Genomic DNA, 25,832 nt, shown 5'->3' on the forward strand with positions numbered 1-25,832 from the left:
TTATTTTATTCTTGTTTAGTGGCTCGTTTGATGGTTGAAGAGGTGCGGGAAGACGACCTGTTAAGTGACCGATGGGATTGTCCCAATTTGGTCGGCAGGTCATGTCGCGGAAGAGTCAGTAGTTCGGGATCTTGGGACGGAACAACGTCGAATAGCATGAAACGGAATGAGGCAACATGGGTTAACACGAAGCAACGATGAACGAGGGGAACCGATATGGAGCAACGTCGAAGAACTTCGGACGAGCAACGTGGAGCAACTTCGGATAGGCAACGTGGAGCAACGTCGGACAGGCAACGCAAGGCGAAGGTAACCGGGTGCACCATCCTTCTCTACCTTTTACCGCAGCCACTCACACCCACTTCATCCTCCCGCACCCCTTTCCCTGTACCAATCCTCCACCCCTTTCCTCCCACTGCAGCCAGCTGCATTGTCATTCGAGTCGAACAGGTGCTTGTCGTGCAGGGCAAACAAGCCAGTGAGTCTCGTTCCTCTTCGGCGGACAAGACCATAGACATTGCAAACACAAGATCTAGAATCTATTAAAGTAGCCGACGAGATTCCGCAAAAGGAAAGCTGTAATTGCCATGTAATTGAGAGGCTTGGAATTATTTCTTTGAGATCGATCAATCGGGAAGGTACGGATCAAGAGGCCTCCCTTTGACAAATCTGACGAGTACAAGCAGAATGAAATAATTAACATAATAATAAACATCATTACGTAATCGTGTATTCCCATTCGTAGAAACATATAATATAACGTCCTTACCGCGGCATAAATGAAGTGGGAGAAATTTAATATTTAATTTCAATGGCATTTCATGTTAGCGGTCGAAAGGGAGACGATGGATTTGATGGTTTAGTTGATGTCGAAATGGCACTCTCTTTTGAGAAATATTTTTCTCCACCGGGTATGAGTGATACTTTCAGGGCCCATATGATCAAACGCTGTTTCCGTAGATGGTATACGTTGCCCTTTATTGCGAGAGCCGTCTGCATTGTCAGTCGAGCCGAACAAGTGCTCGTTGTACAGTGCTAACAAGGCGAAGGGTTGTACGGAGCGAGTCTCCTCCCCTTCAGTCGGATGGACAGGATGATAGACACTGTAAATACATGACATGGACATATCTGGAATGAACGCGATGGCCGTTTCTTGTAACTGACCTTTCTTATATTCTCCGACGCCCCTCGTTCCTCGACACCGCGTACAAATAAAGCTACATCGAGATTAATGAACGGTATCGCAATAATATTGCGTATAGATTTAGGATATCGAATTTAATGCGATGATGATAATATCTCTCGGGGAAATATCTCCAGGGAAAGAATTTCTGATAACGTTTCACCGCCACCGCGTTGGGATAGGTCAGACCTTTGTCATCCTTTTCTGTTCACGGAGTACCGTAACCGGGAATTGCATTTCACTCGTATGGTAAATTTAACGTATTATTTGTACAATATGCGCAGCGGGCATTCCGTTTGGGCATTTGGGCTTTGATGACTTTTCAATATCCGTTGTACTTGTGTAAATGGAAAATTCAGGCAGTTCGTGGAAACGCTGCTCTGTATACCGCGTCGAGCTCTTCCGCCGAATTTCAACACAAGTTTTCCGGATACGCGGGGATACAATCGATAGCGGAGGTGTAAAGTTATAAAAAAATAAGGGAAAATCCGAGTTAGGGTATTGATATGTCGCGACGATACGGTACACGATTACGTTCAATTCTGAGGTTAAGAACCCTCGGGGTAAGACTTTCTTGCTGGAGTTTCTCACGTGCCTCCAGTTTCGGTGAGACATAAACAATGAAATGTACAAAATATATATCTATATCGTAGCCGATCGAAATTGATAAGCGGTCTTGCCGAATCAATATCTATTAACCGATGCGTATTTTCTGAGGTCCGTGACTCCTCGGGAAAATTGAGAATATATTTTCGGAAAAGGGGAACCAGAGCGTATCCTTCGGAAAGCGCATTTCGCTATTGTCCAGAACGAGGTCTAGCAAAGCCGTAATTCTTGACAAATGTACCTGCGTCGAGTACAGATAAATCGGCGCGATTTATATGTACCGTGATAGGAATGACAAATGCCTCGGGGATCGCAGCCTAGATGAATTATCGTCGATCTCGTAATTGCTAGTTCTACCTCTATGCAGAATCTCTTGCACTGGGCGATGAAACTCTCGCCGCGACAAAATCGTTTTAATTGGGAGCATTTCGGCTCCTCGGAGCTCGAATCCTGGAAATTCCTACCCCCGAGTTTATCCAACAGTTCTATGTATTCGTATTAATAAATGCGAGGAAAATGGTATAACGCAGTAAAAATAAACGAATATAATACGCCGGTTTAATGGGTTTAAAAATTTCATTTTGTTATTGAAAAAAAGACACGAGCCGAGGAATATTTACGGTTCGCCATCTTGGCCTTTTAGTTTGGTATTTATTTTTATACCGAGATTCTTGCACATGACGGATTTAGGACCTTAGGATCTAATCGCAGTAATGGTAAATGCTGATACGGTTAAGTGCAACGGCTATTGAATTGCGAATGCTAGTAATAGTGCACCTGCGTTTCGGCATTCGGGGATGCTAAACCGTGATAGTTCCATCAGTTACTTCGCGAAGTAACTGCATCCTCTACAGTACTAATCCGAATGTCCTCATTTAACTCGACGGCGCAATGGTACAAAATGTACGCCGGCGAATAATCACCCACAATTAATTGCTAGACGTATTAATTCCCTTAAACCTCTACGAGAAAATCTCACTGTTCCTTCTCTAATACAATTTCGAAATGCTTTCGGTGATCCGTGATAAGTACTTTTACCATTTTTTTGCGGAGTTTTGAGCGATTCAGAGTCCTCTTAACGAGCGGAGAACGACGATTTAATAGGTAATCGCGCGAGTGGAGGTATCTTATTAGTGCATAAAAATCCTATCATCTACCACGATACGCACACGAGAGTTAGAACCATTTATTGAAGCTTTAAGCACGCCCGAGCAATCCCGAGCAATTGCGCGATTTTATTGGCACTTGGAAGTTTATTGGTATAGGCGGTCGTGGCATTACCACGTTGGAAAGACCTTTCCCCTTAAGTCGATGGTAAATCGAGAATTCGCTGGCCGCACTCACAATTAAAGGAACTAAAACAAAGAAATCCTAAAAGGTCGAATTACCTCAAAGCTATAATGTCTTCTTGAATTATCGACCAACCGGAACAACAATTAAAGTACTCCGCTCGACCTGGTCTAATTCAAGAGCGCAGAAATTAATATTATAAGTGAAATTCCGCACACTTCGACGAAGGTCACAATGTAATGATATTAAAAATATATGGTGGTTTTGTATATGGATTCGTGAAGGAGCTTAAACAGGTGTAAGTTGAATTCCACGTCGCACTGACTGAAAAAGGACATTTCATCTCCATTACGTAATAGTCAATTTAGACACGATGAATTTTTCAGAACGAGGGTAATCTCGTGCCTTTTGACGGGTGCGTAAATACCGCATCCCGCTAGTTATGAAATATAATTAGGAAAATGTATCGCGGAGAGGATTATTTTAATTAACGAGAGGACGAAGGTACGACTGTTAATGTTCCCTCGTAATGTTCGCGTACGGTGTATGTCTAAAATGGAGGCCATAGTTACGGTACCGGCGCCCAGTTTGAAAACCTCCCATTTCCACTCTGGAAGTTATTCCAAATAAAAGAAAATGATTTTCCGCCAGGAACGCGTCCGAGAAGGAAACCCATTTAAGTGATAAAGGCTAACGTCGCTTGCTCTTTAAACCGACGTGCGCCACGTGCATGTATGCATGTACATACATAACGTACATACACACGCGTACAAGGTGACAAAGGGGAATGCGGCGCGACAGGCACTTTTCCAATTTTCCTTCGTGGATTCCTAATTCACCACCCCTTTTCCTCTCCCTTCTACGGCGTGCAGAGTGCGCTGATATCGATAATGCACCGAGACCCCCTCGTGAGATCCACGTGTACGTAGGTGTACGATACATAAGTCAGTTGGCAAACGCGTGACCGTAATATCGATGTCCCATCGCAATATCGACGTTGACCTCTCCTTCGGGCGAGTTCTGCGCCGGATTCGGCTTATGCTTTATTTTTTATCCGCCTATTTCGGGATCGACTATCCGTGGCCATCCAAGGCAATAGAAGTACACGCCGGTCTAATTACTTCTGTCCAATTCTAGGACCTCGCGGCTGGAAACTGGGAAGAAAGAAATTCCCCAGGGGAAGAAAAGACGTAGGAAAGCGAAATTAGAACACTTACGCAACCTTCCTTTCAGCTCTGTCTCTTTTCGTCAAACAAGCCGACATCTTGACGTCATCCTCTCAATATTTCCCGTCTCCCATCCTTCGCGGTCGGGAAGAGCAATCGAGTCGTCTCCCGGTATCGATAAAACCCGACTACGCGATGTGTGCGAACGCATATGGGAAATCGAACCTCGTATCGCGTGTCCAAAAATGACGGGCCATTGTTCTCGTCTCGCTGGGTCTCCTTTTCCATTTGGCAAGGTCGATTAATCACGTCTTTCTTAAGGGAGGGTTTTAGGCTCTCGGGCTTATCCTTATCCTCGATGCGCCTTGATGGATGACTTTTGGCGGAGGGAAGAAGAACAAAAATCCAGATATACCTGGAAATATTTATGATCTGATTAAGATGGTCCGGATGTCCCATTACCTCGAGGAAGACGGATTCCCTGCATCGGCCCACTGCTTTCGGACGCCACGTGGTCGGATAAATCAAGGGATCAACCGGGATTTTTCTTTCCTATCCTCGTGGGCGCTTTCGTGGAATTCGAAGCAGTTTTCACTGAATCTCCCCATGACCCGAGTGACAATTATTTCCCAGCACTCTATTGTATAGCATGCCACGTGATATGTATATATATATATAACTAAATCTTTCATCTCTCAAAAGCACCGGATAAACCGAATACCACTCGAGTCCACATTTTTTCCCGCTCGTTCTCATAAGGGCGGAAAAAAAATGGAATTTTTGAGGATTTCGAGGTTTCCCATTTTTTTCCCCCACCCTCGTAATTTCTCTGTCTGTGTGTGATTATGTCCTCCGGTACCGACGTGCGCGGTCGCCGGATTAACTGAATTTTAATTCAAGAAAAGTAAGAATCACTCAGTTCTATTATCGGGTGACGTATTATTTATCACGTCGCATATGTAAGAAACATTTCTCGTTATCCAAACACACCGAATAAATCGAAGACCACTCGTGTCACCGCGCCGCGTATTTTCTGCTCGCTCTCATAAGGGCGAGAAAAATGGAATTTTCGAGGATTTCGAGGTTTCCGATTTTTTTTTCTCTACCCTCATAATTTCTCTGCCATTATTGTCGGCCTGACTTGTCGACGTGGCGATTTGGCTATTGCAAAAATCGAGGCACGGTCGTTAATTACGTCCTCCGGTACCGACGTGGGCGGTCGCCGGGCGTGATAAAGCTTCGGCGCTTTTCCACCCCTGAGCTTACGAGGACGTCGCTCGTAAATCAGTTTGCTTTATTGATGCTCGTGCATACGTATGTGCATAACCGCCTGTAGATACGCGCCATGTAGGTACCCACGTACACCAGCGACACTGTACACGTCGACACGTCGTTTACGTGCGAATGGAATTCTTCCGTCACTTTTTCGGTGCGTACTTCACGTAAGGTTTTTTTTTTTTGTACATTCCATTACCCGCGAAGAGGAATTGATCCGCGACCACGGCGGTTAATGGAGGGCGACATTACACGGGAATTCCCTCTTTCGATACAGTAATTAATACAGTGACCGACTCGTCCAACAGAATTTTTCCTCGAGTACTTGCACCGCAATGTCTCCGTGGAATGCGCAAATTTCCAGGTTTTTTCAGTATTTATGTGTCTTGCAGAGTTTTCAGCGTCGAGGATCGCAGCTTAAACGAGGTATTCCGTTCAATCAACAGGCGCGAAGCAAAGTTAGTTCGGGATTCAACTTCTTCTTCTTCTTTTATTTTTTTCCTATATATTCAATGGCCCTGTATTATCACACCCTCTGTGTGCACCTTTTATCTAAAACCTTCCGGCCTTTTACCGTAAAAGTATCACCCTACATCCATATATACGCACATGTCCCCCATTTTTTTTCTCCCCCGATGAGCGTCACTCAGCCAACGAGATAGCTGTATCCATCCTCTCTATGCATCTCTCCCTGTACTTTATAGATTTAGATTCGACGGTAAAGTCGTTTTCACGTTTATGATCCGCCCGAAAGAATGCAAATCGTGAAAAGCGAGGATATTTTATTGGACATCGATGTGTCGCCCATTCGAGGAAGGTCGAAATGACGTTTCGAAGCTCACAATTTCCCTCTCGAAACCTCCTCCCGCCATGATTTACACGATCGAACGAAATTGCCCGTTTGTTTGTCCCTTACCGGCAGATATTTAATGTATTAAAAAAATTCCTCAAACGGGATATTAAATTTGAGAATGTTGTCCACGAAGTGGGACGGCTTATAGCAGTCCTAGTCCAAAGGAGAGATATTTCCAGGACAGATTACACCCTTTGACGGAAAGGAAGGCACTGTCGATGCCATGTAGAAATCTTTGAAGTCGCGGACATGACCGCAATAGCGTGGCCAAATGTCCTACATTATGAAACGAATCTCTGCGAGCATAAATCTCAGAGACGGTTTCCTTTCCGATCTCTCAGCTTAAACAGATACCGAGATAATGTATCCAGGACGAAGAAATTAAAAAGCGCCTCGTGGTATTTTTTTTTTTATTTTTTCTAGTAATATTTCTCTAGGGATCTCGTACGGATCCCAAAACGCATACAGTTCGCGACTGAAAGATCCCTGCAAAAGGGAGAAAGAGGAAGTTCTCATACGCGCATTTACGGAGCCGATCGAAATAAACTTCCCCTCGAGTTAGATTTTCCTCTTTCGATTTTTCTCCCCCTCCCCTTAACTTCCCGAAGGACACAGTTCTCCTAACTTCGGAAACTCGGTCTCCCGATTTTTCTCGGGGGTTTTTCCGCGATGTAAAACCTCCCTCGGGGTTATTTAACTTCGGGGAATGTTATTTAGTACTAGAGGGCGTGCTCGTATAAAATGTGAGGCGAGGCGTCGGCGTCGCATCGACGCCGGAAGTTCGGCCTTCGATGAGAGGCCTTCGGGGCCGTTTTGGAAGAGCCGCGAATATCGCCCGGCCGCGGGAACTTTTTAATGAGAATCGTGAGCGGGTTTCCTAGCGGGGGAATCCACCAGGGGCTCGTTGCGCGGCTAGTATTATGGAAATTTCCCTAGGAGTCCGTCGCGGGGCACAATGAATCGCGATGACAAAGTGCGCTCTCAGCCGACGGAGGCGTCGCGGAGGCGTCGCGACGCGCGGAACGGCCAAAGGGATCCATCGAGCCGGCCAATTGCGTTACCCGGGGAACTCGATTTTCCCCGGGGGATTTTATTTCGGCTAAATTGACGCCGCTTGTATACGCCGGCCGACGCTGGCCGGCGCCGGTGGAGGGAAAGAAAAAAATTGGACGAATAGAAAAGATAGCTCGGGGGGCGCATTAATCCGCTCCTGATTATGACTTGATAAGGGGCATCGACGCTGATCGCCGTCGCGAGTTCCTCAGGTTCAGGGTGCCAGAACACGCGACGATGATCTACGGCGTCTACGGTGCACGTTGGATGATAGCCAAGCTCTGAATGCCGGGATTTGTGGGACCATCGAGCTTAATTTACGCGGAGAAAGTTACTGCAGCGTCGCGGAATAATTTCTTCGAGTGCCCGTCGAAGGTCTGGTCCGGTCATCCTCGGACCTATGCGTTGCGTACAGCAATTGGGGCGGTCGTGGTCAGGTTATTATTCCAATTATCATAGAGCAACGCCGGGTAATTAGACTACCCTCGGCAGCGACTTGGCCGCATTTCGATCCCGCCGCAATCCTCGCGCCCCAATTCCTTGGACGCCTGCGGTGGCTCCTTCCGGACCTTGGCCAAGGACGAAGGTAGAACCGAGGTCGCCCATAGTCAAGGAAACATTTCCAACGTGACCACGAAACACATGCCAACGCCTTAAAGCTATACGTGTCGAGATTTCGGGACCGTGGGACCAGCAGACCCTCGTCGTTTTTGGTCGCAATCGGTGCATCGCACGACCTTAAGGATCCTCTGCCCTTAATCTCAGGTCCTATTGGAGAACGGAGTCCTGCAGATCGTACACGCCCAGGTAAATCGGTCCCTTCGAGGGCTCGGTGCCCAGAATGGGTAATCGGATCACTGTTGATGGCAACCTGGTCCTATTTCGATCGATGTAACCTCTCATTGCACCCCAATTCCTCGAACGCCTGTGGTCCCCTCTTGCATATCTTCCTTAAGGGCGAAGGGACCTCCAAGATCGTGTCATTTCCATCCAAGGAATCACTTTCCACTCCTACAAAAATGAAATTCGAGTGAATACCCACCTAGGGGAGCTTACATGCCTCGGGACGCTCCAAGGGTCCTGCATTGTCGACGGCATCGACGCTGTCGATAGGGCCATTCCAATCGGTCCACAATTAACGGCGCGACGACGCCGTTAATGACGTTTTCAACCCGCGGAAGAGCCGTTCGTCCCGATGGAACGTGCGTCACGGATAATTAACGTTCCGGGCGTCGCGCACCCAGACGCGTCGAGGGTGGTTGACGTCAGGGGACGACGGCATCTCAGCGACGTAGCGACGCCTTCCCCGGGACGTGTCCTGTGATAAAAGCAGGACCCTCGGCCACGCAAACGCGGCTCCCCTTGACGTCGACCCAGTTTCCGGCGTCGAGACGGAAATCCTCGCGGAACCGCCCCGAATTCCTCGACGCCGCGACGGTAATCTCGAGGCGAGCCCTCCAGGGCGTCGCGCCCTCGACAACTTCGACTAATCTTCAAACTCCACTGGCTCGAACAATTCGCGTCGCCTCGGCGTCGTCTTAGCGTCGTCTTAGCGTCGCTCGAGTACGTCCAACACGCGGACGCATGCCGACGAGCTCTCTTATAAAACTCGGGCAGGGTTTTTCCATTTTTCTCTTTTACGTGCTCATTAGATGAAATACTCCTCTCATCGAGGGTAGGTTCTAATTGGAGATTGATACTCAAGGCTGCCAAGGTTAAGATCGTGGTCGAGGGCTCCAACAGATATTCTGGCCAAGCCAGGGGAAACCATTAAAAATCCATCCGTGAAAGATTGGCCATTATATATATTCCGTGTCGTGGGTAAACCTAGACTCCCGAATAATGAAAATAAATATCAGTTAAAAATTGAAATCTATGAGAAATAATTCGCTGAATCGTTAAGCGTGGGTTCGCCACGGTATAGAATTTTATTACTCACTTGGCATGGTTGTAGGGGAGGAAACGTCCAAACTTGGGAGGGTTTCATGACTATGGGGTAACGTGGGGAATGTTTCCAACTTACCCTCGCCAAGTACGGATGCATCGGGACACGTATAGAGGGCGATCGGGATCGTCTCCAAGTTCAAATGCAATTGGAAACAAAACTTCGTCCCTAAATTTTCCAGACAGTTTCCGTTTTACCGCTCCCCCGTAGTATCATGTATCCGTTTGCAATGCAAATCGTATTCCAGGGAGTTCTTCCCATTGCGCGGTGTATTACAATATTTATTTAAATCTTTGAACAATACTTCAACATGCAACTTTCCGTCTAGGGAAGGTTTTTAATATCACATTCCTAAGTTCCGGCATCGATGCTAATTAAATCATTAACACATTATCGGGAGGGAAATGTTAACTTACCCGAATTATAAGATTCTTCGGTCGGCGTAGTAGTGACATTAACACTGTACATTTTAATTATTTACATATTTATACATGTTAATATTCCGCAGATATTGTTCGGAAGGGCTTCGTGGTGTCGCGCATCTCTTCACAGAAACGATTAAAAGCCCCATGCTGATAATTCATCTTTCTGGCGTAAAGTCGTTGGGTAATCATGTAATACGTAATGTAACAAAAAGTTAGATGACTCACCAATTGCAGTGCATACGCCCAGAGCTCTTGTCAACGCTGTCAAGTGGACTTCAGGTGTCCTGGAGTAGTTGGAAATGTTGCCAGGATCTGACGTCATGCCGAAATCCTTAACGCGGGTCGCCATTATATTCAACTTGAAATGTGCACTTTTTTTTTTACTCTTTAGATTCTAAGTCGAAAAGTCCCTCTTAACTTCACTGATCACGTAATCGGCATCTGCGTTTTATTACTTAATGTTTATCCGCAAAACATTAACGTTAATTACATCATGTTAGTAAAGAAAAATGGGATTACAATCGGACGCAGTTACAACCGAAGGGAATAAAGCAAGGACATGTCACTCGATGCATGCGCACGCGGTGCTACGTCGCATGCGACTGATCTCAAGCACGATTGCAAGCTTTCGCGCTTTCCCGGAAATCCTGCGCATGCGCTCGGCGAGAAATTTGAACCGCGCGCCAGTTTTCATTGCAAGCTACTTTCTCCAGAGATGAGTTGGGAGATTGTTCACCGGTAGGGTCGCGCGATCGCATCCTGTGCTGCCCTCTGGTTTCGTACGTTAGCTTTCACCGGTTCTTGCCCCCAAGGGCGGCGCAACGAATTTCTGGTAGGGGCTCGCGATGGCGGTGCCATCTACCAGTCGCTGTTGGCGGCTCACGTACTCGTGATGGTAATACCATGCGGCAGATGACGGTTGCGGCCCAACTCATATCTGTAAACCCCAAATGTCTTTCTGCTCAAAGCGGCTCGTTGCTGTTGTATACGGATAAAATGTATTAACTTGTTAAGTCTTGAATTAAAATAAACATCATTTGTATAAATGTTTGTATTTTAGAGATGGTAATTACTGCTATTTTTAAGCACAGAATCTTCTACTGTAAATCGGTATTCGAGAAAATCCGAAAAGGGACATTATTCGTACGTACATTTATAAATGAACCAATAATCCCTGTTTCCCAGTTAAGACACACTCATAGTGTTCCACAAAAAGGTCCTTGGAGTGTTTTGTTTTTTGGGACTGATGAATTCGCTGTGCAAAGCTTGCAAAGGCTGCATCTTGAATTGTGAGTTATTAACGTAACCTCAGTTTTCGAGGAAGTTTATTTTCCGGTTTATTTAAATGGAGCTTTTGTTTCAATCTGACTGGGTTTTCTTTTTCAGTAAATTGAAGAGATTGTTATGTCGCTTAGAAGTCGTTACAGTTTCCAAAGGTAGAGATAATGCAGTCTCTCGGTACACAAGGCAAGAGGGTATCGTAATGCATCACTGGCCTCTTGATATTGACTTAGCAGACTTTCATATCGGAATAGTTGTATCATTTGGCCATTTAATCCCTGCACATGTCATACAATCATTTCCACTGTAAGTTGATTAAAGCTTTACATGGAATAAAACAATGGCCATGTTTTGAATTCCTTACCATGAAAAGTGTTTCATGTAATTAGTATCTTCCGTTGCATCAATATATTTTTCATCCATTGTGCATTAATAATTTCACAGGGGTATGATAAATATCCATGCAAGTTTGTTACCGCGATGGAGAGGTGCTGCTCCAATAATTTATGCCTTGATGAACGGAGATACGGTAACAGGAATAACAATAATGAACATAAAACCACACAAGTACATTACCCAAATTGTTGAATTTTAAACGTTTTTTTTTTCATTATATGTAAATTAATCTTTTATTATCATTCTAGATTTGACATTGGGGAGATAATATTACAAGAGAAAGTAGATATTTTGCCAGATGAGAAAATGCCAGAGTTATATAACAGACTGGCAAATCTAGGAGGAGACCTTTTAATAAAAGTAACAGAAAATTTGCCAGAAATTTTGAACAATTGCAAGTCTCAATCTAAAGCGTCTGTAAAATATGGTGAATATTGTTCCAATATCATTTGGCTATCGTAATACAATGGATTTAATTATTTGTATCATGTTCAAATCACACTAGCTCCTAAAGTATCATCAAAAATAGCACTAATTAACTGGAGTACCATGACAGCAAAAAATGTGTATGACTTGCAAAGGGCGTTGACAGGACTGTATGTACTTAAAACAAAGTTCGAAAACAAGACTGTGAAACTCATAGATATTAAAATTGTTATGGATGTGCCAGAAAAAGCGAAATTATTGCAAAACACGCCAGGTTATTATTTATATTAATCCAGTTTAGCAGTAGTAATAAAAAATGAAAGGATGAAAAAGTATATAAATTTTGTTTAGGTATTATTGTTCATAATTGTTTTGTTATAGGTCTGTTCATCTATGACAAAATGAGTCGAGCATTATTCGTTCGATGTCGCGATGACAGCTGGATCGCTGTGAAGAAATTGGTTCTTCCAGGCCGACCACCCATGACTGCTTGTGACTTTAATAATGGATTCCTTTCTAAAACTAAACACACTTTGTGTTTCCTTTAACAATAACATAATCTATGTGCAATAACTGAAGAGGACGTTCAATGAATCTTAGAACAATTTAAGTAAATGAATGTTCTATCGATTCATAAGTAATGTGAATATTTACACATTTGTATATAGAATCTTGTAGTAATAAAATATGGAAATATAATAAAGGCGAGAACAGAAAAAAATAGGTGAATTATTGTAATAGGATTCTACTATTTCTTTCCGTTTACGGTATTACCCACACGTTGGGTGCAGATCTTTAATAATGCAAAATCTGAACAATCACATTAACTTGTCAATCTATGCACCATACAGTAAGCACTAAAGGCAATTAATTTTACTTTCAATCAACGCATCTGTTTGAATTAAATTTATTATGTCACTTAATAAAAAAAGTGAATTTACAACACTAATTTTTTGTATACACGTTCTCAACAAAAGGGAAACATCCTTCAGTTACTTTTTACAAAGAAATATGCGAGACACTCAATGCCTTACTTATATTAAATGTAGTGCTGCCATTCCAGATTTAAAAATGATGAAATTAATTCTCAGTTTCGGAGGCCTGAAAAGAAAGAAATGTTTAAAATACGGATATTAGACAACACCTTGAACCAGTGCTATTAATCAAATAGCATTTACTAACTTCATAAGTAAAAAAGGGAGATAATTGAAATAAGGTTTTCCATTTGATGTAAATAAAGGACTAAAAAAAAATTAGTCGTTAACAAAATTCTAAATTTTCCAGAGAAAGACAGTTGTAGAGGTCGTTGGATTTTAATGGGTTAGTTCTAGTTCTTTACATTGCCTCCTTATTTTTAAATATGAAAGTACCAGAGTAATGCCAGTAATTGCAGTTATTAAATTATTACAGACTTACACTAGGATCGCAGTCCGCGCAGTGCCAAGAGTAACCTCTCCTTTTGGGAGTCTTTTTTACAGGGGGGTCCAGGCAAGTAAAATGGTAGCACTTCTTGCATTCATCGCATCTGCACAAGGAAATTCATGTTTTCATATAAACCGAATAGTTACATATATTTGTTCAATCTCCTTTGTAAAATGCATGCGTCTCAAATATGTATTCTACAAATGTTACACTGACCTAACAAGGTTCTGATTCGTCCCAGGAGTATCACAGACACTACACTGCGTTAACAGATCAGCTTCCTTTCCCTTTTTTCCATTTCCTGACGACAGTCTACTATTGTTGCTACTGCCTGGTGCATTAATCGGCGTGCTTGGCGTGTTAACTGGTGGAGGAGGAAGAGGTGGCGACGCGAGTTTGGGCGGAGGCGGTGTCATTTCCGTACTCGTCGAAGTTGCCACAAACATCTGTGGGCTTGATTCCGAAGCAACTTCTCCTTCCGGTCGGGGAATTGGCTTTATCTTAAGCATAACAAAAAAAAAATTGATTTCACTATTTCTTGTATAAGATTAGTAGAATTAATTAGAGGAGTGTACCTTAATAGTTATTCTCCGATGAATTTCAGGCTGGCACTGCCCTTCGGGGTTTTCAACATCGAGGCTCTTTCTTTTATGTTTCCTCTTTCTCTGTTTAACACCTGTTATCGGATCGGGAGTGTATCTCTTGTGCTTCTCCCTGATATGGAATATTTTTAGTACATGTTAATATATTCTTTTCCTGCTTGTCCTATACTTCAAATAATAAGTTACGTACCTTCTCCTTTTCTTTCCACTTCTCTGCGAAACAGATTCCGTGCCATCGACTGAAGCTACCATATACTCTGGAGAGCCTTCTCTTGGAACAATGGGCAAATTATTCATAGTTTGAGTAATTATGGTGGTTCCTCCAGTAAGCACCGACTCCTGCACTGGTGGCAGTGGTCCCAAAGGCTTTATCGTCAACTGAGGATACGAAAGAAATATAAAAGTATATCCAGATAAATTAATTATTTTGAAATTAATTAATTTATTAGTCACCTTCGGTGTAGTTGGTGTATCGGCAGTTACAATATGAGATACGTCATTGATTTCAATGGAATTCTTTGACGTCGTTGGAGTGTTGAGGGCAGTGGGAGCTTGCATTTCTTGAGGTGGGGTTGAAGTTAGATTTGAATCATCCTTACAGTGTCTCAGTCTACGCGGTGCAGACGTATCAACGTGCTCCACTTCTGAACCAGAGGATTCCTTATCACATTCGGAGCATTGCCTGCACAATAAATTTTCACGTGTCGAAATATGCCTGGTTAACAATGTGTTAACATTTAATATTAAAAATTCTCGGTACATTACAAGAAAATTAAAAAATCTTCATTTGTACCATATGAAACTGATGCCCACTTACCAGCCCATGAGTTTTGTCTTTTTAGGCATCCGCGAAAGGGGTGGACTGAGACAAGAGAGATGATAATGCAAGTGGCAGGTATCGCACTTTGCAAGAAGATGTTGATTGGTAGATCTCCGACAGATACCACACTGATGTCTCAGGGCAAGTTCCCCTTTATGATTTTGATCTTGAGCTTGGCTGCTCAAGACTCTACCTTCGCGTACTCCTTCGCCACCTTTTCCTACCGGCAATGGGAAACCTACTCCCATTTTTAAAGCTGCTGCTGTGGGTACCCCTAGCCCCGTACCTGTTCATAATTAATATTTAATTAAAAAAAGAATTTCCTAATGAACATTTAGTAACACTTACCAAGGGTTGGCGGTATCCTTGGTTTGGCAATATCCGTTACCAGCGGTAGAGGCTTCACGTAGCCTGCGGCTCTAAGTACCTGATGATACATCTCAATTTTTTCCTTCAATGTCACGTTAATTCGAATTTGTTCCTCGTTGTCTTTCATTACTTCGTCGTATTTTCTATCAAGTCTCTGTTGCTCATTAAGTAGTTGTGAATTAACATCTAGGAGTTCTTGAAGCTTCCGCTTCATCGATATCACTCGGAGGTTGCGGTCCAAGTAGTAACCGATGAATTCCACACTAAATGCAGGAGGAATATGCCACTTTTTTCGTACATCGACCAATGCGACTAGTTGTGCTTCTTGTGCTTCTAAAGCGGCAGTGTCAACTCCCATTAGTTCAGCCTTTTTTGCTAATTGTCGACAAGCGGAGGCTGAGGTTGTCAATAGGCGAGGCATCTTCTGAGTTGGGACTGCATAAAGATATATGAAAACAAACCATTCATATTACAATTCTATCACAATTATTATGATTTAAAATGCCTTAATTACTGTGTATTTATCAATACAGTATGACATTTATTTTTTGAAATTAAAGCCTTTTCTGAGTTACATACCCCAAGGAGGTGGTCTCGATGCCTTATGAGCCAAGTATTTATGTCGATGCTTTGCAAGTTTTCGTTGAATCCTGCGTTGCTCTTCTGTGTCTAAGTGGTCAGGTTGCTTCAGCAATTGTTGACGATACTGGGCACGTAGCTGTAAAGCCAGCCAATTGCGTCTACGTCGACGTACTAAAGTCTTGTCTGAATGTAACTTGCAATGTGCATAAAATGGATCGGCTTGGTCCACTTCCTCGCTATGTGCTTCTGACAAGAGACCTTCCCTCTGGGCACTGTTGAAAAAGTCATGATACAATTTAAGATTATATTTACATCTCAGAAAGGTTCCATGGTTTTATATATTTTTACATTCTCACCAAGTAACGTGAAAATATGTATGGCACATTCCAGCATCACATTCGATACATACTCCAGTACGAGCATACCGTGCATCTTCGCATAGAGAACAAGTCTTAGCTCCCCATTTACTATATGCCATTTCGAACAGCGTGACACTGGCCAGTCGATCCACCTTTAATGAAATGTAAGAATAAAGTCAATCCTTATGAAATATTAAAAATGTATTTTTCTAAATGATGAAGCTCCTATTATGAATAAACCGCAAAGTAGAGGACAAAAATGTCAAATAACCTCTCCAAACGCAACTCCTGGAACATATAGAGCACACACCAAATGAACCCATTTCCCAACGTCAGTCTCTTTAAATATTCCACCTTTATTGGGACAGAGTTCACACGATGGATCTTCGATGCCTGCACTACAGGCTTCACAGAACCATGGTGCGGATTGACACAGGGAGTCAGTGCTTGAAAAACTTTCAACATCGGACACTCCATAGCAGCCTGTAAGGAATTTAATATTGTTTTGAGAATTATAGATAAACCACCGTGTTGTCGTTTCATTATACATGTAGTAGCATGCCAGGATATTTACCTTCGTGTACAGTGACCCCACATCCATCGCATTCTACAATTTCATTGATATCATCACTTCGGTCGCCCAAACAACCGCAACAGATGAGCATTTTCATAAGCTTATCATCAAGAGACCCGCCTCTTGCAGCTTGCTGACGAGCTTGTTCGATTACATCGCCTATAGTCGCCCCGGAATTATCCTTTCCCCTGAGTAATGGATCATCCAAAGAGTCATCCGATTCGTTAGATTCATCTTCCTCGTCTGTAAAAATAAAATCTCTATTAAGAACAACCGATCTCGACTCATGGCCATAGGAATAAAGAAACACTTGTTTACCCTTTCCAACATCGTTTGAATCTACAGAATCATCGTCCGATTCTTCACAGTGGTCTTCGATCCGAAAGTCGCTATCATCCGAGCTCTCACCCAGGTCAAAATCTAATAACGATTGTTGCGCAGATTCAACAGGCTTCACTCTCCTCTTTTTAGGATCACGTTCGACTGTTATTCAAAGAAAAGACAATCTTAACATTTTATTCGTCAATCTAGACAATTAAACTACACTGCCGATAATGCCTCGGTATAACATTTGAAAATCTTACATGGTAGTCCAATAATAACGGAAGTAAAACGATGACATAAATTAATCTCTTTTCACTTAGCCTAAATAAATCCTATCGAGAGGCATTGTTGAAATTTGTATAAATCAATTATATACACAACTAAACCGAGCTATGTATACCATAGGGAGGTTATAATCAATCTTACCAGGTAACATTTTAGGTTAGAAAGTCCAAAGGGTTACTTACATGAACCACTCATTGCAGTATTTGCGAGAAATAAAATTCAGGAAATGCTCGGAGAGTGTACTTTACGAGTATTCGCGGTAGCGTCCTTCCACCATTACGAATCTGACACACGGAACTACCCCTAGATTTCCTGACTTCTCCCACCGCTCAAAATTAATGCCCGTCAAACGCTTTGCCTAGCTTTGACACTCACATATGGCACCGTTGCCGGCTTGCAAGCGTCCACACGTGAGAGCTATTGCGCTGTCAACACAGCTGAGAATTCATGTGTGGTAACATGCTGAGTTAAATCCCGCAATTGCGTTACCGTTATACATATTCATTTAATTCAACATTGATTTCCATAAAAGTTTCATATGCCGTTATGTAAAAGCAATTAAAAAAAGAATAAAGAAAGAGTAACAATAGATACACGTACGCCGAATGCGTCAGACAATGTACAGTGTGCATTGATTTTTCATTATGATCTTTTGAGAACATTGTACCATTTCGAGCATTATCTGTGTCTGTCATTATATTCCATTTATTCTCTATTTGAAAAAAAAAAAGTAAAAACCATTTAGCGAGATTATGCGCGAAGAGTGACGCATCGGGAACAGTTGGAAATAATATGAAATTCTTGTTTTGATAAATGTCTCCAAGTTACAAGTGTACTCGTAAAAACAAAGATAACTTCATTAATGGCTAGATAATTGTCGGCGTCGAAGTATCTATTCGGTTTTGCACGAATAGTCCTACGAGCTGATGAGTAATCAGGACGGATACCGTTTAGTGGGACTCGAAAAAGTGGAACTCTGTTCCAGGATTATTTATTTAATTTTTATTAGAACTGATGAAAAACGATTAGCTAATTTATTTGCACTCTTAATCTGATCTCGTTCAAAGTGAAAGTGATAAATAACACATATAACAAGTGCTGTCAATTTGTCAATATAAACAGAAGTGGAACTCCCACTTCCTAGAGACCGATTGAACTCATTCACATTGGCTAACGCGTGGGCCTATAATTTGCTACTGTACACGACATGAATATCAAATTCACGATGATACTTCATTTTAAAGTGATTACTGGTCATTTATTAACGCTGAAAATATGTAAAATTGATTTCCAAGGTATTTCAGATGAAAAGAGTCCAACTGCGAGTCAGGAAATGGAACCTGATTTAGATATATTTGATGGAATGCAGGGAAGATAGCAGCCTGATGCATCCACGGTAATGGCCACAGGATGTGAAAATATTTCGAATAGAAAGAAAAAAAAAATTGTATCGGGATAAAATAAACAGCTCGATCCGCGTGGTTAATTTTCCGCAGTGAAACTGAATGGTCCTCGCGAAGGATACTCACTCATAGTTTTATACAAAAATCCGACGTCCTCTTCTTGAGACATTCCTGCTTTGCCACGAGTCCTTTTACCACATCTGAATTAAAGAGCACCTCGGAATAATCTCGCGAGAAGTCGGTTTTATTTACTGCACATCTCCCGCGGTTGGATTCTACCTCGTTGTCCTTAATTTCCACGGGGTTCTTTCTTAACCAATGCACACTTTTCTTCTGACGCCGCCGCGTTTCTGCTCGACGCACGTATACAGCCGCCATCTTGAATCAACGCCGACCCTTCCGCGCCAAGTTCAAACTTCATTTCTTTCAAGTTCCTCAAATCTACGTTCGATACTTTCCGATGTTTTTCGTTGTTTCAACGTTTATCATTAGTTTTCATATAGCTCCCTACACCTTCCTGAACAATTCTGAGCTTTATGCACATGTTTACATTATGAGAGTGACTTTAATGCAATTCGCAGATTTGTGTTCAATAATACCCCAGTCCAGAAAAAATTCAGGAATATGTTTGGACACGTCAGCTGATTATGGATCTCATCGGACACATCAATAGCTGTTAATTTCAAAGATTCTCAAGGTAAACAAAAAAGTGGTATCTCACAATTTTCAATTTTGAAAATAGATCTTCTTTTAACCGGAGTCGGATTTTGTCTGCGTTACGGTGAGTTCGGAAAACATGTAAAGAAGCAATTCCTCGATGTTTGGAATTCGTCGTAGGTGTTCTTTATTCTTCGTAAAATCATACAGAGAAAGCATCGAAGTTTACAAGGGCGTGGAAAAGCGAGAGGAACATGTCGACCATTTCGCAGCAACGCTCCGCGGCGAAATCACTATTAACTGGAAGTTTTGCTCTCTGTCCCCGTAACGTTGGCGTTAACATGAATTTTGGTAACCAACCGATTCGCGAGCACTCGCCTTGGAAACCGGGAAATTATTTCGCTTGACAATCGGACATGGATCTGAACGCGCAAAAGCGTTAATGAATGGAGCGCTCGAAACTGACGGAAGTCTCCTCGTGAAAGCATTCGTGCAAACGTAATCTAAACTAAACCTTAAAGGTACGACTCTATGCGGCTAATCTCTAATCGAAACTAGAACTTTGATGGTTAATTATCTAAAATATATGTACCTAACGTTATCGGCTGCAACCGGAATTAAATATAGGACAGCGTCGGTGTCACAATCCGAAATAAATGCCTTTTATACAAATAGCTCTGTGGTACGTAAATTTGATATCCCTACTACAGTATGTATAATCATATATATATTCATTCATATATATATATATTCATTTATATATATATTTATGTATATTCTGCTAATAAATAATCCTTAATACTCCGCTAATAAATGTCAATGAATTCAGTGTGTATCCAACTCTTAAAATATCAAATCGCTTAGTCGTTACCTTCGTCCGGAATTTAAAAACGAATTACGTCGAATATTTATCATTAACCTTACACGATAGTGATTTACTTGATGGTTTTAGCAGTGGAGTTTACCGGGCTTATCTACACAGTTTACCTTTTCTTTTAAATTTCACTTACAATATCTCTAAGCGATGTTCAATGGATTCAAACAGAAAATGATGCACCTCGCCGCCTGTATGAACACCCTCGGCGTTATGAGAAATGTCGAACACTCGTTTGGAAATGACCGGACAATTGCGAGAAATGGAAAGAGGATTAGAAATTAAATCCCGTCGTCGGGCAAAAAATGGCCGAACGAATCCTCGCAGGATATTCAATGTTTATCATTTCCATCGAGTGTCCGCGAATGATCCTTACCAGTTAACTGCTCCGTAGTAACTTGAATTAACGTTAATAAAGTCAATATCATTTTCATTCACACCTAGCTCGGATTTCAAAGATAACGTAATCGCAGTATTCCGTTCGTCGCGGAAATCATGCTTAAGAAAAACCTCCGAAAAAGAGGAAAAAAAAAATACTCCGTGAAAATCCGACCGAGCAGCAGCGCCGACTTCGCCCCCCAAAATCGCTTAAAAAAATCAGCGCTATCGCTCGATAAGAATGATTTGCCGTAATTCAACTGAATTTTGACCAACTTTAGCAAAGACATGTTACATACAATCGAGAGCATCGTTCCTCATTGTCGTTCTACGTAATAAAATCATGGCGAGTCTTAAGGAACCCTGCCCTCGATTGTGCGGTGGTTTTATCGTTAAATAGCTTCGTAGCCTAAGAATTAATTGTTATTACACGCATTACAAATAAATCACTCGAATACTGCAGTAATAAAACCCTAGACGTTAGCGACATATCGTAGTAATCCGTATGACGTCCTTTCGTGTACCCAAGAGCGCGACTGCGATTTCTTTATTATTAATCCATTCTTCTTTCTTTTTTTTTTTGGTATATCATTTATTTGCTTGGCTTAGCGGTCGATCGAACGGTGGATGCATACTTTCTAACGCGTTTGCTAATTTCCTGGACCAGCTGCTGCTTTTCGGAGACGGTCGAATTAATTAAACGGAAAGGGTCGACATGGCGTGCCGGTCAATCGCAACGATAAGCGCCGTAGAAACGTCGATAATTCGATCGATTTTGACTTGATTAGCCTCCACCAGACGTCGAGTACCGTTTATAATCACCTAGCATTTAATTACTTTATTTATCATACTTCTGCCCGTCGCAAGCGGTACGGTTTGTATCTACAAAATGTACAAATAATGACAATTGCGCGGGGCGAGCGTACAAAACCGAGGACGATGAAAGGAGGAGAAAATTGCTCGTCCAGAACAAATCGCTGACAAATTCACGATCGATCTCGGCGCGCCGTTCCCAGTTTTTTTTTTTCGTTTCCTTCTGTTTTTCCTATAAAAGTCTCGGAAAGTAGCGGCAAAAGCGCATACGCTCGTACGCGGTGGATTTTATTCTTATTCGTTTTTTTCTTCTTTCCTTTCTTCAGACGCACTCATAGAATGTTGGGACGGTCGGGTGCTAAAATTATTTTCGTTTATTTTCTTTTCTCTCCTTTTAACTCGCGAGAGTTTTAGAAAATCGACCTACCGGCACATGCAAAGCCTAACTCTCTGGAAAAACACCGGGAAAAATTCGGCGGCACTGTTACGTACATGGCTGGGCAGAGGTGTACAGCAAAGGGGCGAGTTGGGGGCGAGGGTTGTCGCGAAAATTAGTAATTGCAAGTGCAATTGTACGAGTGCGCTAGTGAAACTGCGAGTGGGTCGAGTATTTTTTCATTTAAGCCCAGCCCCGGGTGAGCTCGAATTTGCACACCATTTTCGCAAGTACTTTGGCAAAGCTGCGTAGCTTTTACTCAATCGTGCAATTATTTCGATGAACTTCCGACAATGCCGACGAAAAGCAACATTATCAAAGCTGACTGACTCGTAATTGGCAGCTATCGCTACTCTGAAAAAAAAAAAATCCATACTTCACAACGAGCGGAGATTTGTTTGCATTAATAAGATTGATTTATAATATGCCAAAGAAATGCATATTAAGAAGATTAAAAACAGAAATTATTAACCTTCTTAAATGTAGCCGAATTGTAAACTTGCGCTCCAAGTAGCGAAGTTAAAAAGAGGAATTTTATAGCGAACACAGCTGGAGTAAAAAAATGGAACTGAAAAATCCACTTTTGAATCTCAAATCGTAAGATACGTTTCGTTAGTTCTAAATTAAAAGAAGAAAAAAAAAGTTAGATTACACTATCGGTACGAGTTACGCAGCTTTCGCGCAATAGTTGCAAGTATGTATATGTAATAAGAGTGGTTTGCGACGAGGTCGGGCCAGACATCCTGAAACTTGTTTTTTCGAGTCTGGCTCGTACCCATCGCTACCTCACATATCGAGTACGATTTCACTTGTGAGAAGCTGAACATTAAGACACATCTATACAGAGAGATAGAGTTTCACTATTTCATTCACCTAACGAACAAACAGCGTTAATTAGAGTTTATGTATATAATTAATTAATAATTATTCATCCCAACAACAAGTAAGTTAATTATTTGATAGTACTCTCTCTCTTTCACCTCTTTCGTTTCCCTGTTCCCCTGGTTCCGATCGTGTCGCGTTCCCCACTCGTACTTTCTTCCGCTTCAATATATCTCTGTATATCACATATTATATGTATAGACTGATATCAACATGTAATATTGATTATTAGCTTTCGTGAAAATGACGGCTACGTGTGTGAACGCACTGTAGATCGATTGTTTCCCTTCCCACTTCCTTTCGTCGCTCCAACCAAAGCTCGCATCCCGAATCTCCGATTTTTCGACCCTCCAATTTCGGCGTATCTTTATTAATATCTCATTTAAATGACCATTCAACACCTCGGCGACGTCCTCTTTGAGAATCGCCGCCGAGAGCGCCACAAAAGCGCACTTAACGTTAATTCTATCACGCCTCGAGAAGATCCTTGCAGGCGCGTGTCACATTATTCATTTAAAATTATCCTTGGTCGAGCTTTCCTACATTATATCCGGATGCTTTATTTCCGACCCCGTCCTACCTTCTATATCCTAAACCTCTCCGAATCAGCCTTACGAGGAAAAACTTATAAACTCCATTAAAAAAGACATTGAAACTTTGACAATAGGTAGATTATACCTAAATAAGCAACGCATTATTTTTCTCTTAATTTCTAGGGGTATGTTTCACCTCTTAAAAATGATTTTCTGCAGAAAAACTGTATATCGCGATGCTTATCTGGATACGCTCTTCCTAACATCAAAAACTCGATATCCTTTTCAACTTAAGTTTGACATCTTTCCTTGTCAGACTTATCCAAAACCTGCGTTTCGCAACAATGCTGAACAAGTATCTACCCAATGCAAAAACGGAGGCTATATAACAACGTTATCATTAGGAAAGTAAATTGAGTGGAATGAATCCGTCTGTTCTCTTCATTATAGCAGTAGGGTTAACGTCATTGTTGTCTAACATTTATATCTGGAGCGAGTAATAATAAGACGTCATTAACAATTTTGAAAAGTCCAATTGTTTTACCGTTATATATAGGTTGTTCGAAGAACAAAGTTATAGACATTTGCATCGTCAAGCTATTACCCTTGTTATAAAAATGTAATGCAATACGTTATAATAACGTGATTAATTGTAAGTTCCTATATAATGAGAATTAAATTTCATTTTCGATTTCTTATACAGCCTCCATGTTTTTGTGTCAACCAGATGACGCACCTGAATGGACAACAGGATTCTAACGAGTTGGTTTATTCGGAGTAACCATGCATGCGGATGATCCAAAGATGACCGTAAAGATAGCCCAGAGTTAAACGAGTTAAATCGTCGGCAAGTCCGAGGACTGTCCGAAGGGCTAGAGCCGCCAAGAGTTTCGCCTTCACCTAATTGTACAAAGTTTCTTTCGCGTGACGCGAGAACGATATAGTCTGGCAGTATTCTCAGTAGTAAGTAGACGGTACGTCGAACGAAAGAAACGCGCCTAATTCGACCTATCTCGGACTAGTTTCGAACAATTTCCTGATTTTCCCTTCTTCCATGGATGCGCGTTGAAGTCAGATTTCCGCGACGAGGCCGAAGAAGGCGCGCAGAAATTAAAACCGCGATACATCATGGTTGTAAAAATGTCGCACGCAATGATGTGTGTCGCCACTTAGCACGATCGAATTCGGAGACGCTCTCCTCGATCCTTATTACATTTCCATACTCCTTCGCTTCCCCCTCGAGAACTTAAGTAGTACTCCGTAGAGAGTGTCCGCCATTGCCCCTCGCACCGTCGAGAGTTCCCACAGATTCGTTCGGTCGTCCTCCGGTTACTTATTATTTGGTACGATTAACGTCTAACCCGTAAAATCATCAATAAATAATAGGCTATCCTCGCTTGAGGCCGAGCGATCGTACGAGCGTGTCCGCATCTCGTTTCGTCCTTATCCGCACGCGAATTCCCTTCCTTGCATCTCCATGGATCCTTCCACTCGGAAAATGCCCGCCAGCTTGTCGCGCATTCCTTGAATCTTCGGTCGTTCGATTATCCTCTACCATTTTCTTCCTATATATTCCATCTAGCAGATTTTTCACGGCATTCGCTGGCGAGCATAAGAGATAGGATGTGTGGAGATCGACGAAACGGGGAACGTGTTTCCAGGCGAAGCCCGAAAAACCACACGTAGTCCGGCGAGTCCATCTTTGCGTAGGAACACCTCGGTAGAAAATGAAAAAAATCGTTTCCCAGGGAGGAACCTCTATCCCACGTCTTCGATTCTGCCGCTTTTTGCTCAGTCGGCGTTTTGATCAGTCGGTGCCGTTCCCTGGGTGGCGAAATCCTGCATCGTGAGTTCCTTTGATCTGGTTCGAAGGTCCTTCGCGTGCGAAGGTCGGTTTCCAGGTCGAATAGTTCTCCGTCTCTCCGCAGAGGGCGATAGCCTCGTCGATTTAGTTCCGAGCATCCTCTGCAAAGGGCCATCGGGTCCCTCGTTGCTTGTGGATGCGAAAGCGAAGCATTTCGGACAAACATCCTCGCCCTGTGTCGCCGCGACGTCGATCGGACAGCCTCAAGATATCCTAGATATAACCTAAATTCCCTGGTTAGTTTACAAGAGCCATTTGGCTATTAGAATCATGAGGAGGTGCGGCGCTAGCGTCGCGACGGTCGCGCCACCTGGAACTCGGACGTCGCTATCCGTCATGAAGACGGTGTCGATTACGTGGATTATGCCGTTGGTGCACTCCACGTCGGACCGGGAAACTCGGATCCTGATTTCTCGCCACTCCACGTAATAACCTGGAACGAAAAGGAAATGTAATTAGCACATGGTTATTAACTAAAAAAATTAAATAAAAGTGTAGGTATAGGTTATGCCTAGTTCGATCGACGACGAACACCTCGATCGTCTCGGATACCTGTCCCATTTTAATAATTACAGAAAAATATTTTAGACAAAATTCATATACTTTCCAGAGAGCTATATGTCTAATGTAATTTTAATTCCTCAGGCTCGTTAATTATTAAGCAAAATTCAAGGCTGATTATTCCGAACTCCAATGTTAAAATTGACTTCGAGCCTCGAGTACTCGGAGGGTGAATTAACTTCAGGATTATCAAGG

At 42.4% G+C, this 25,832-nt stretch overlaps 4 protein-coding genes across 9 annotated transcripts in view; 1 reads left to right on the forward strand and 3 right to left on the reverse strand.

Annotated features, from left to right (window-relative positions):
- The window catches only part of LOC105701111, a 39,042-nt gene extending 28,732 nt beyond the window's left edge, over positions 1-10,310 (reverse strand). The window contains exon 1 of the mRNA XM_012427554.1: positions 10,022-10,310. Within this exon, the coding sequence (XP_012282977.1) occupies positions 10,022-10,145 (124 nt within the window). The 5' untranslated portion in view covers positions 10,146-10,310. The remainder of the gene's footprint in view (positions 1-10,021) is intronic.
- Positions 10,311-10,756: 446 nt separating this feature from the next.
- On the forward strand, positions 10,757-12,684 carry LOC105701143 (methionyl-tRNA formyltransferase, mitochondrial). 2 transcript variants are annotated; one of them, XM_012427592.2, is made up of 7 exons: positions 10,759-10,861; positions 10,982-11,085; positions 11,183-11,383; positions 11,522-11,644; positions 11,722-11,900; positions 11,979-12,173; positions 12,281-12,683. In XM_012427592.2, the coding sequence occupies exons 1-7, from the start codon at positions 10,859-10,861 to the stop codon at positions 12,445-12,447; spliced, it is 972 nt and encodes a 323-aa protein (XP_012283015.1). In that variant the 5' UTR covers positions 10,759-10,858; the 3' UTR covers positions 12,448-12,683. The 2 variants fall into 2 exon arrangements, with proteins under 2 accessions (XP_012283012.1, XP_012283015.1); XM_012427589.2 differs by having other exon boundaries at positions 10,757-11,085; positions 12,281-12,684.
- A 106-nt stretch (positions 12,685-12,790) lies between these two features.
- On the reverse strand, positions 12,791-18,986 carry LOC105701395 (PHD finger protein 14). Of its 2 annotated transcripts, none has more exons than XM_012428115.1 (14): positions 18,766-18,986; positions 16,946-17,110; positions 16,628-16,870; positions 16,325-16,536; positions 16,051-16,205; positions 15,692-15,966; positions 15,092-15,547; positions 14,741-15,029; positions 14,377-14,605; positions 14,114-14,301; positions 13,897-14,035; positions 13,538-13,821; positions 13,316-13,424; positions 12,791-13,000 (listed from the first exon to the last, which is right to left on the reverse strand). In XM_012428115.1, exons 1-14 carry the CDS (start codon positions 18,806-18,808, stop codon positions 12,980-12,982), a joined length of 2,808 nt encoding a protein of 935 aa, XP_012283538.1. In that variant the 5' UTR covers positions 18,809-18,986; the 3' UTR covers positions 12,791-12,979. The 2 variants fall into 2 exon arrangements, with proteins under 2 accessions (XP_012283538.1, XP_012283539.1); XM_012428116.1 differs by lacking the exon at positions 18,766-18,986 and adding an exon at positions 17,419-17,594.
- A 477-nt stretch (positions 18,987-19,463) lies between these two features.
- Positions 19,464-25,832, reverse strand: part of LOC105701271 (fasciclin-1) — a 218,607-nt gene continuing 212,238 nt past the window's right edge. For all 4 annotated transcript variants that reach the window (XM_012427889.2, XM_012427890.2, XM_012427888.2 and 1 more), the window contains one exon: positions 19,464-25,509. In XM_012427889.2, the coding sequence (XP_012283312.1) occupies positions 25,319-25,509 (191 nt within the window). In that variant the 3' untranslated portion in view covers positions 19,464-25,318. The remainder of the gene's footprint in view (positions 25,510-25,832) is intronic.

Source organism: Orussus abietinus, unplaced genomic scaffold (genome assembly GCF_000612105.2).
Source record: "Orussus abietinus isolate OABI.00-Male unplaced genomic scaffold, Oabi_2.0 scaffold5, whole genome shotgun sequence".
Lineage (NCBI taxonomy): Eukaryota > Metazoa > Arthropoda > Insecta > Hymenoptera > Orussidae > Orussus > Orussus abietinus.

Bases quoted from the DNA above. Each gene is read 5' to 3' on its own strand.
- LOC105701143 (XM_012427589.2), top strand. From the start codon at position 10,859: ATGGTAATTACTGCTATTTTTAAGCACAGAATCTTCTACTGTAAATCG. The intron at 11,086-11,182 runs GTGAGTTATTAA...TTTCTTTTTCAG, and splicing joins CAAAGGCTGCATCTTGAATT to TAAATTGAAGAGATTGTTAT. The intron at 11,645-11,721 runs GTACATTACCCA...TTATCATTCTAG, and splicing joins ATGAACATAAAACCACACAA to ATTTGACATTGGGGAGATAA.
- LOC105701395 (XM_012428115.1), bottom strand. From the start codon at position 18,808: ATGTCTCAAGAAGAGGACGTCGGATTTTTGTATAAAACTATGA. The intron at 14,606-14,740 runs GTAAGTGGGCAT...TTTATTGTGCAG, and splicing joins AAGACAAAACTCATGGGCTG to GCAATGCTCCGAATGTGATA. The intron at 14,036-14,113 runs GTACGTAACTTA...ATTCCATATCAG, and splicing joins AGTGGAAAGAAAAGGAGAAG to GGAGAAGCACAAGAGATACA.